Raw genomic sequence first — 11,487 nt, 5'->3', positions numbered from 1 at the left:
AGTAGATAAAAGTATAAAATAAAGCATGTTGTCACTCCCAAAGGAGTACTTTTTCATTTGTTTAGTTTTTCGTAAAAACATAATGGTTTTAAAACAAAAAAAATACATAATATTAGAAAATACACAACCTTCTTAACGAAACTCAGCAAAAAGATCGGATTACATTTTTTTCAATACAGCGTTTTCTTCCGATCTTTTAGTTATCGTTGGAAAAATACATTTGATAAAATTATAAAGTGAAGCATATTGTCACTCCCAAAGAAAAACTAATTAATAAATTTTTTTTACTCGTTTTATTTCTGGTAAAAACCTGGAAAATCCACAAATCCACACCAACTACTATATTTTTTCCAAACCTAAGCGAAAAGATCGGTTTTCTTTTTTTAACACGTTTTCTTCCGATCTTTTAGTTATCGCTGACATTGCTAACAAAAGAGTAGATAAAAGTATAAAATAAAGCATGTTGTCACTCCCAAAGGAGTACTTTTTCATTTGTTTAGTTTTTCGTAAAAACATAATGGTTTTAAAACAAAAAAAATACATAATATTAGAAAATACACAACCTTCTTAACGAAACTCAGCAAAAAGATCGGATTACATTTTTTTCAATACAGCGTTTTCTTCCGATCTTTTAGTTATCGTTGGAAAAATACATTTGATAAAATTATAAAGTGAAGCATATTGTCACTCCCAAAGAAAAACTAATTAATTTATTTTTTTTACTCGTTTTATTTCTGGTAAAAACCTGGAAAATCCACAAATCCACACCAACTACTATATTTTTTCCAAACCTAAGCGAAAAGATCAGTTTTCTTTTTTTAACACGTTTTCTTCCGATCTTTTAGTTATCGCTGACGTTGCTAACAAAAGAGTAGATAAAAGTATAAAATAAAGCATGTTGTCACTCCCGAAGGAGTACTTTTTCATTTGTTTAGTTTTTCGTAAAAACATAATGGTTTTAAAACAAAAAAAAAAACATAATATTAGAAAATACACAACCTTCTTAACGAAACTCAGCAAAAAGATCAGATTACATTTTTCTCAATGCAATGTTTTCTTCCGATCTTTTAGTTATCGTTGGAAAAATACATTTGATAAAATTATAAAGTGAAGCATATTGTCACTCCCAAAGAAAAAATAATAGATTTATTTTTTTTACACATTTTCTTTTTGGTAAAAACCTGGAAAATCCACAAATCCACACCGACTACTATATTTTTTCCAAACCTAAGCGAAAAGATCGGTTTTCTTTTTTTAACAAGTTTCCTTCCGATCTTTTAGTTATCGCTGGCGCTGCTAACAAAAGAGTAGATAAAAGTATAAAATAAAGCATGTTGTCACTCCCGAAGGAGTACTTTTTCATTTGTTTAGTTTTTCATGAAAACATAATGGTTTTAAAACAAAGAAAATACATAATATTAGAAAATACACAACCTTCTTAATGAAACTCAGCAAAAAGATCGGATTACATTTTTTTCAATACAGCGTTTTCTTCCGATCTTTTAGTTATCGTTGGAAAAATACATTTGAATTACATTTTTTTCAATACAGCGTTTTCTTCCGATTTTTTAGTTATCGTTGAAAAAATACATTTGATAAAAGTATAAAGTGAATCATATTGTCACTCCCAAAGAAAAACTAATTTTTTTTTTTTTTTTACTCGTTTTATTTCTGGTAAAAACCTGGAAAATCCACACCGACTACGATGTTTTTTCCAAACCTAAGCGAAAATATCGGTTGCATTTTTCAACACGTTTTCTTCCGATCTTTTAGTTATCGCTGACGTTGCTAACAAAAGAGTAGATAAAAGTATAAAATAAAGCATGTTGTCACTCCCGAAGGAGTACTTTTTCATTTGTTTAGTTTTTCGTAAAAACATAATGGTTTTAAAACAAAAAAAATACATAATATTAGAAAATACACAACCTTCTTAATGAAACTCAGCAAAAAGATCGGATTACATTTTTTTCAATACAGCGTTTTCTTCCGATCTTTTAGTTATCGTTGGAAAAATACATTTGATAAAAGTATAAAGTGAAGCATATTGTCACTCCAAAAGAAAAACTAATGAATTTATTTTTTTACTCGTTTTATTTCTGGTAAAAACCTGGAAAATCCACACCTACTACGATGTTTTTTCCAAACCTAAGCGAAAAGATCGGTTGCATTTTTCAACACGTTTTCTTCCAATCTTTTAGTTATTGCTGATGTTGCTAACAAAAGAGTAGATAAAAGTATAAAATAAAGCATGTTGTCACTCCCGAAGGAGTACTTTTTCATTTGTTTAGTTTTTTCGTAAAAACATAATGGTTTTAAAACAAACAAAAAAAACAATATCAGAAAATACACAACCTTCTTAACGAAACTCAGCAAAAAGATCGGATTAAATTTTTTTCAATGCAATGTTTTCTTCCGATCTTTTAGTTATCGTTGGAAAACTACAAATAAAAACTAATTAATTTATTTTTTTTACTCGTTTTCTTTTTGGTAAAAACCTGGAAAATCCACAAATCCACACCGACTACGATGTTTTTTTCCAAACCTAAGCGAAAAGATCGGTTTTCTTTTTTTAACACGTTTTCTTCCAATCTTTTAGTTATCGCTGACGCTGCTAACAAAAGAGTAGATAAAAGTATAAAATAAAGCATGTTGTCACTCCCGAAGGAGTACTTTTTCATTTGTTTAGTTTTTCGTAAAAACATAATGGGTTTTACAACAAAAAAAAAACATAATATTAGAAAATACACAATCTTCTTAACGAAACTCAGCAAAAAGATCGGATTCCATTTTTTTCAATACAGCGTTTTCTTCCGATCTTTTAGTTATCGTTAAAAAAATACATTTGAATTCAATTTTTTTCAATACAGCTTTTTCTTCCGATTTTTTAGTTATCGTTGAAAAAATACATTTGATAAAAGTAAAAAGTGAATCATATTGTCACTCCCAAAGGAAAAGTAATTTATTTATTTTTTTTACTCGTTTTATTTCTGGTAAAAACCTGGAAAATCCACAAATCCACACCGACTACGATGTTTTTTCCAAACCTAAGCGAAAAGATCGGTTTTCTTTTTTTAACACGTTTTCTTCCAATCTTTTAGTTATCGCTGACGCTGCTAACAAAAGAGTAGATAAAAGTATAAAATAAAGCATGTTGTCACTCCCGAAGGAGTACTTTTTCATTTGTTTAGTTTTTCGTAAAAACATAATGGGTTTTACAACAAAAAAAATACATAATATTAGAAAATACACAATCTTCTTAACGAAACGCAGCAAAAAGATCGGATTCCATTTTTTTCAATACAGCGTTTTCTTCCGATCTTTTAGTTATCGTTAAAAAAATACATTTGAATTAAATTTTTTTCAATACAGCTTTTTCTTCCGATTTTTTAGTTATCGTTGAAAAAATACATTTGATAAAAGTAAAAAGTGAATCATATTGTCACTCCCAAAGGAAAAGTAATTTATTTATTTTTTTTACTCGTTTTATTTCTGGTAAAAACCTGGAAAATCCACAAATCCACACCGACTACGATGTTTTTTCCAAACCTAAGCGAAAAGATCGGTTTTCTTTTTTTAACACGTTTTCTTCCAATCTTTTAGTTATCGCTGACGCTGCTAACAAAAGAGTAGATAAAAGTATAAAATAAAGCATGTTGTCACTCCCGAAGGAGTACTTTTTCATTTGTTTAGTTTTTCGTAAAAACATAATGGGTTTTACAACAAAAAAAATACATAATATTAGAAAATACACAATCTTCTTAACGAAACGCAGCAAAAAGATCGGATTCCATTTTTTTCAATACAGCGTTTTCTTCCGATCTTTTAGTTATCGTTAAAAAAATACATTTGAATTAAATTTTTTTCAATACAGCTTTTTCTTCCGATTTTTTAGTTATCGTTGAAAAAATACATTTGATAAAAGTAAAAAGTGAATCATATTGTCACTCCCAAAGGAAAACTAATTTATTTATTTTTTTTACTCGTTTTATTTCTGGTAAAAACCTGGAAAATCCACACCTACTACGATGTTTTTTCCAAACCTAAGCGAAAAGATCGGTTGCATTTTTCAACACGTTTTCTTCCAATCTTTTAGTTATTGCTGACGCTGCTAACAAAAGAGTAGATAAAAGTATAAAATAAAGCATGTTGTCACTCCCGAAGGAGTACTTTTTCATTTGTTTAGTTTTTTCGTAAAAACATAATGGTTTTGAAACAAAAAATATATATAATATTAGAAAATACACAACCTTCTTAACGAAACTCAGCAAAAAGATCGGATTAAATTTTTTTCAATGCAATGTTTTCTTCCGATCTTTTAGTTATCGTTGAAAAACTACATTTGATAAAAGTATAAAGTGAATCATATTGTCACTCCCAAATAAAAACTAGTTAATTTATTTTTTTTACTCGTTTTCTTTTTGGTAAAAACCTGGAAAATCCACAAATCCACACCGACTACGATGTTTTTTCCAAACCTAAGCGAAAAGATCGGTTTTATTTTTTTAACACGTTTTCTTCCAATCTTTTAGTTATCGCTGACGCTGCTAACAAAAGAGTAGATAAAAGTATAAAATAAAGCATGTTGTCACTCCCGAAGGAGTACTTTTTCATTTGTTTAGTTTTTCGTAAAAACATAATGGGTTTTACAACAAAAAAAATACATAATATTAGAAAATACACAATCTTCTTAACGAAACTCAGCAAAAAGATCGGATTACATTTTTTTTCAATACAGCGTTTTCTTACGATCTTTTAGTTATCGTTGAAAAACTACATTTGATAAAATTATAAAGTGAAGCATATTGTCACTCCCAAATAAAAACTAATTAATTTATTTTTTTTACTCGTTTTATTTCTGGTAAAAACCTGGAAAATCCACAAATCCACACTGACTACGATGTTTTTTCCAAACCTAAGCGAAAAGCTCGGTTGCATTTTTCAACACGTTTTCTTCCGATCTTTTAGTTATCGCTGACGTTGCTAACAAAAGAGTAGATAAAAGTATAAAATAAAGCATGTTGTCACTCCCGAAGGAGTACTTTTTCATTTGTTTAGTTTTTCGTAAAAAAAAAAGGTTTTAAAAGAAAAAAAATACATAATATTAGAAAATACACAACCTTCTTAACGAAACTCAGCAAAAAGATCGGATTACATTTTTTTCAATACAGCGTTTTCTTCCGATCTTTTAGTTATTGTTGGAAAAATACATTTGATAAAATTATAAAGTGAAGCATATTGTCACTCCCAAAGAAAAAATAATTCATTTATTTTTTTTACTCGTTTTCTTTTTGGTAAAAACCTGGAAAATCCACAAATCCACACCGACTACTATATTTTTTCCAAACCTAAGCGAAAAGATCGGTTTTCTTTTTTTAACACGTTTTCTTCCGATCTTTTAGTTATCGCTGACGCTGCTAACAAAAGAGTAGATAAAAGTATAAAATAAAGCATGTTGCCAAGTCCCGAAGGAGTACTTTTTCATTTGTTTAGTTTTTCGTAAAAACATAATGGTTTTAAAACAAAAAAAATACATAATATTAGAAAATACACAACCTTTTTAACGAAACTCAGCAAAAATATCGGATTACATTTTTTTCAATACAGCGTTTTCTTCCGGTCTTTTAGTTATCGTTGGGAAAATACATTTGATAAAATTATAAAGTGAAGCATACTGTCACTCCCAAATAAAAACTAATGAACTTATTTTTTTTACTCGTTTTCTTTTTGGTAAAAACCTGAAAAATCCACAAATCCACACCGACTACTATGTTTTTTCCATACCTAAGCGAAAAGATCAGTTTTCTTTTTTTAACACGTTTTCTTCCGATCTTTTAGTTATCGCTGACGTTGCTAACAAAAGAGTAGATAAAAGTATAAAATAAAGCATGTTGTCACTCCCGAAGGAGTACTTTTTCATTGGTTTAGTTTTTCGTAAAAACATAATGGTTTTAAAACAAAACAAAAAACATAATATTAGAAAATACACAACCTTCTTAATGAAACTCAGCAAAAAGATCGGATTACATTTTTTTCAATGCAATGTTTTCTTACGATCTTTTAGTTATCGTTGGAAAAATACATTTGATAAAATTATAAAGTGAAGCATATTGTCACTCCCAAAGAAAAACTAATTAATTTATTTTTTTTACTCGATTTATTTCTGGTAAAAACCTGGAAAATCCACAAATCCACACTGACTACGATATTTTTTCCCGACCTCAGAAAAAAGATTGGAGAAATGTTTTTTTCAATACAATATTTTCTTCCGATCTTTTAGTTATTGTTGACACTATACAATAACAATTTGAGTATACAGTAAAGCATATCGAAAAACTAATGCTTTTCTTTTTTTAACTCATTTAGTTGTTCGTAAAAAAACGTTAACGTCGACGCTGATGACAAAAAACTCGATAAAAGTAACAAATAAAGCATATTGTCACTCCCAAAGAAGTACTTTTCTCTTTCATTAGTTTTGTTTTTCGTAAAAACATAATGGTTTTAAAACAAAAAATATATAATATTAGAAAATACACAACCTTTTTAACGAAACTCAGCAAAATGATCGGATTACATTTTTTTCAATACAATGTTTTCTTCCGATCTTTTAGTTATTGTTGACACTATACAATAACAATTTGAGTATACAGTGAAGCACATCGAAAAACAAATGCTTTTCTTTTTTTAACTCATTTAGTTTTTCGTAAAAACCTGTTATCGTCCACGCTGATGACAAAAAACTCGATAAAAGTATCGTAACTTTTCTCACTGTCATTTTTGTTGTTGACATTCTTAAACTTCCTTCTGTGCGACAAACGACAACAATCCGCCAAACTTTACCAAACCATGCCCCGCCCACCAAGACTGAAAAGGGGAGGAGCCTGACAAAAAAACAAACAGGGTAAAAGTGCTGCAGTGGAAGTGTGTGCAAACATGCATCGGGACCAAAGCCGTGTGAAGAAAACACCCAGACACTGATCAAAAGTAGCATTTTTTAAAATCTTTTATTAAGTCATGCATCAGAAAAAATTCATACAAATTGAGAAAACCTGTGCGTGTGTGTGTGAGTGTATATATATATATATATATATATATATATATATATATATATATATATATATATATATATATATATATATATATATATATATATATATATATATATATATATATATATATATACTGTATTTATGTAATCACATATATATGAATATTTACGTTCGGTCAGGAAAAAAACAAAAAGGCTACGTCATCCCGACAAGCCTGTTTGGCAGGTTTCCCTGCTTTTCAGGGGATTCCGTTGACGTGTCCCTTCACACTTCGAGCCTGTATTCGCAGGTTTCCCCGCTCTTCGGGGGATTTCATTGACGTGTCCCTTCACACTTCAATGAAATCCCCCGAAGAGCGGGGAAACCTGCGAAACAGGCTTGCAGGGATGAAATAGCCTCCGTGTTTTTTTCCTGACCTAACGTATATTCCACTCTACCCCGGTATTGGGCAACGTATAACGGATAAACCACAGAAACTTCGACTATATATATATATATATATATATATATATATATATATATATATATACATACATACATAATATATATGTATATATACAATATAAATATAGTATATGTATACAGTATATATACTATACATACATAATATATACAGTATATATATGTTTATATATGTATATACATACATACATATATATACAATATATATATATATGTATATATATATACACAAACATGATGTGTCAATCATGTATGATTGACAGTGCAAATATAGCGATGCGTACAGTATGCATACATTACATCTTATGGCTGTTAAGATCTCTGCACTTCCTGAGAACTTGACATAAAGCTGTTTAAAGTATTTGAAAAAAACACAAAACTATTGAAAATACTGCAATGCTGGTATTAAAAATACAATATTTGGTATTAAAAGCAATCTGTAGGTCCAAACTGCAACATTACTAGTTTCTATTTGGATGAATACTCACTAAGATACTTCATAAAGACTTCTGGCTACTACAGCTATTAGGGTAGCTTTTTGTTGTTGTTGTTGTCGTTGGTTGGCGTGGTTACCAGTTCCTCTGCAGCCACCCAGACACGTACTCGTAGACCAGCAGCATCACAGCGCCACCTGGGGGGCGGACATTGCTTCAATGTGAAAAACAAACAAACAAACAGGATGTAAAGAAACACCAACAAAAAGATTGAAGGGTCTCACCTGGTCCAAGTCTCATGATCTTTGGCACCAAACCCTTGTAGAGTGCCAAGTACCTGCACATAGAAATACACAACATAATATATACATATATATATATATATACTGTATACAAGACTTGTACTTGAGTACTTTGAGGTATACGCAGCAGCATTAGACTGTTACATCCACAGCGCATTAGACTGTTACATCCACAGCGCATTAGACTGTTACATCCACAGCGCATTAGACTATTACATCCACAGCGCATTAGACTGTTACATCCACAGCGCATTAGACTGTTACATCCACAGTGTGTTAGACTGTTACATCCACAGTGCATTAGACTGTTAAATTCAAAGCGCATTAGAATGTTACATCCATAGTGCATTAGAATTTTACATCCATAGTGCATTAGAATGTTACATCCATAGTGCATTAGACTGTTACATCCATAGTGCATTAGACTGTTAAATTCAAAGCGCATTAGACTGTTACATCCACAGTGCATTAGACTGTTACATCCACAGTGTGTTAGACTGTTACATCCACAGTTTGTTAGACTGTTACATCCACAGCGCATTAGACTGTTACATCCACAGCACATTAGAATGTTACATCCATAGTGCATTAGACTGCTAAATTCAAAGCGCATTAGACTGTTACATCCACAGTGCATTAGACTGTTAAATCCTCAGTGGGTTAGACTGTCACACCCACAGTGCATTAGACTATTACATCCACAGTGCATTAGACTGTTACATCCACAGTGCATTAGACTGTTACATCCACATTGCATTTGACTATTACATCCACAGTGCATTAGACTGTTACATCCACAATGCATTAGACTGTTAAATCCTCAGTGGGTTAGACTGTTACATCCACAGTATATTAGACTGTTACATCCACAGTATATTAGACTGTTACAGCCACAGTACCTTAGACTGTTACATCTACAGCACATTAGACTGTTACATCTACAGCACATTAGACTGTTACATCCACAGTATATTAGACTGTTACATCCACAATGCATTAGACTGTTACATCCACAGTATATTAGACTGTTACAGCCACAGTACCTTAGACTGTTACATCTACAGCACATTAGACTGTTACATCCACAGTATATTAGACTGTTACATCTACAGCACATTAGACTGTTACATCTACAGCACATTAGACTGTTACATCCACAGTATATTAGACTGTTACATCTACAGCACATTAGACTGTTACATCTACAGCACATTAGACTGTTACATCCACAGTATATTAGACTGTTACATCTACAGCACATTAGACTGTTACATCTACAGCACATTAGACTGTTACATCTACAGCACATTAGACTGTTACATCCACAGTATATTAGACTGTTACATCTACAGCACATTAGACTGTTACATCTACAGTGCATTAGACTGTTACATCCACAGTATATTAGACTGTTACAGCCACAGTACCTTAGACTGTTACATCTACAGCGAATTAGACTGTTACATCCACAGTGCATTAGACTGTTACATCCACAGTGCATTTGACTGTTACATCCACAGTGCATTAGACTGTTACATCTACAGCGCATTAGACTGTTACATCCACAGTGCATTACACTGTTACATCCACAGTGCATTAGACTGTTACATCCACAGCGCATTAGACTATTACATCCGCAGCGCATTATACTGTTACATCCACAGCGCATTAGACTGTTACATCCGCAGCGCATTAGAATGTTACATCCATAGTGCATTAGACTGTTAAATTCAAAGCGCATTAGACTGTTACATCCACAGTGCATTAGACTGTTAAATCCTCAGTGGGTTAGACTGTTACATCCACAGTGCATTAGACTATTACATCCACAATGCATTAGACTGTTACATCCACAGTGAATTAGACTGTTACATCCGCAGCGCATTATACTGTTACATCCACAGCGCATTCGACTGTTACATCCGCAGCACATTATACTGTTACATCCATAGCGCATTAGACTGTTACATCCGCAGCACATTATACTGTTACATCCACAGCGCATTAGACTGTTAGATCCACAGCGCATTAGACTGTTACATCCGCAGCGCATTAGACTGTTACATCCACAGCGCATTAGACTGTTACATCCACAGCGCATTAGACTGTTACATCTACAGCAAATTAGACTGTTACATCCACAGCGCATTAGACTATTACATCCGCAGCGCATTATACTGTTACATCCACAGCGCATTAGACTGTTACATCCACAGCGCATTAGACTATTACATCCGCAGCGCATTATACTGTTACATCCACAGCGCATTAGACTGTTACATCCACAGCGCATTAGACTGTTACATCCGCAGCGCATTATACTGGTACATCCACATCGCATTAGACTGTTACATCCGCAGCGCATTAGACTGTTACATCCACAGCGCATTAAACTGTTACATCCACAGCACATTAGACTGTTACATCCACAGTATATTAGACTGTTACATCCACAATGCATTAGACTGTTACATCCACAGTATATTAGACTGTTACAGCCACAGTACCTTAGACTGTTACATCTACAGCACATTAGACTGTTACATCCACAGTATATTAGACTGTTACATCTACAGCACATTAGACTGTTACATCTACAGCACATTAGACTGTTACATCCACAGTATATTAGACTGTTACATCTACAGCACATTAGACTGTTACATCTACAGCACATTAGACTGTTACATCCACAGTATATTAGACTGTTACATCTACAGCACATTAGACTGTTACATATACAGCACATTAGACTGTTACATCCACAGTATATTAGACTGTTACATCTACAGCACATTAGACTGTTACATCTACAGCACATTAGACTGTTACATCTACAGCACATTAGACTGTTACATCCACAGTATATTAGACTGTTACATCTACAGCACATTAGACTGTTACATCTACAGTGCATTAGACTGTTACATCCACAGTATATTAGACTGTTACAGCCACAGTACCTTAGACTGTTACATCTACAGCGAATTAGACTGTTACATCCACAGTGCATTAGACTGTTACATCCACAGTGCATTTGACTGTTACATCCACAGTGCATTAGACTGTTACATCTACAGCGCATTAGACTGTTACATCCACAGTGCATTACACTGTTACATCCACAGTGCATTTGACTGTTACATCCACAGTGCATTAGACTGTTACATCTACAGCGCATTAGACTGTTACATCCACAGTGCATTACACTGTTACATCCACAGTGCATTAGACTGTTACATC

General features: G+C 32.4%; 1 protein-coding gene across 2 annotated transcripts in view; it reads right to left on the bottom strand.

Annotated features, from left to right (window-relative positions):
• Positions 1-7,164: 7,164 nt before the first annotated feature.
• Positions 7,165-11,487, bottom strand: part of slc25a21 (solute carrier family 25 member 21) — a 257,515-nt gene continuing 253,192 nt past the window's right edge. For both annotated transcript variants that reach the window (XM_062040111.1, XM_062040107.1), the window contains exons 10-11: positions 8,227-8,279; positions 7,165-8,139 (exon numbers count right to left, since the gene is read on the bottom strand). In XM_062040111.1, the coding sequence (XP_061896095.1) occupies positions 8,078-8,139; positions 8,227-8,279 (115 nt within the window). In that variant the 3' untranslated portion in view covers positions 7,165-8,077. The remainder of the gene's footprint in view (positions 8,140-8,226; positions 8,280-11,487) is intronic.

Source organism: Entelurus aequoreus, linkage group LG03 (genome assembly GCF_033978785.1).
Source record: "Entelurus aequoreus isolate RoL-2023_Sb linkage group LG03, RoL_Eaeq_v1.1, whole genome shotgun sequence".
NCBI classification, from domain to species: Eukaryota; Metazoa; Chordata; class Actinopteri; order Syngnathiformes; family Syngnathidae; genus Entelurus; species Entelurus aequoreus.
Note: the sequence above shows the minus strand (reverse complement) of the source record. Positions and strands in the feature narration are given on the sequence as shown.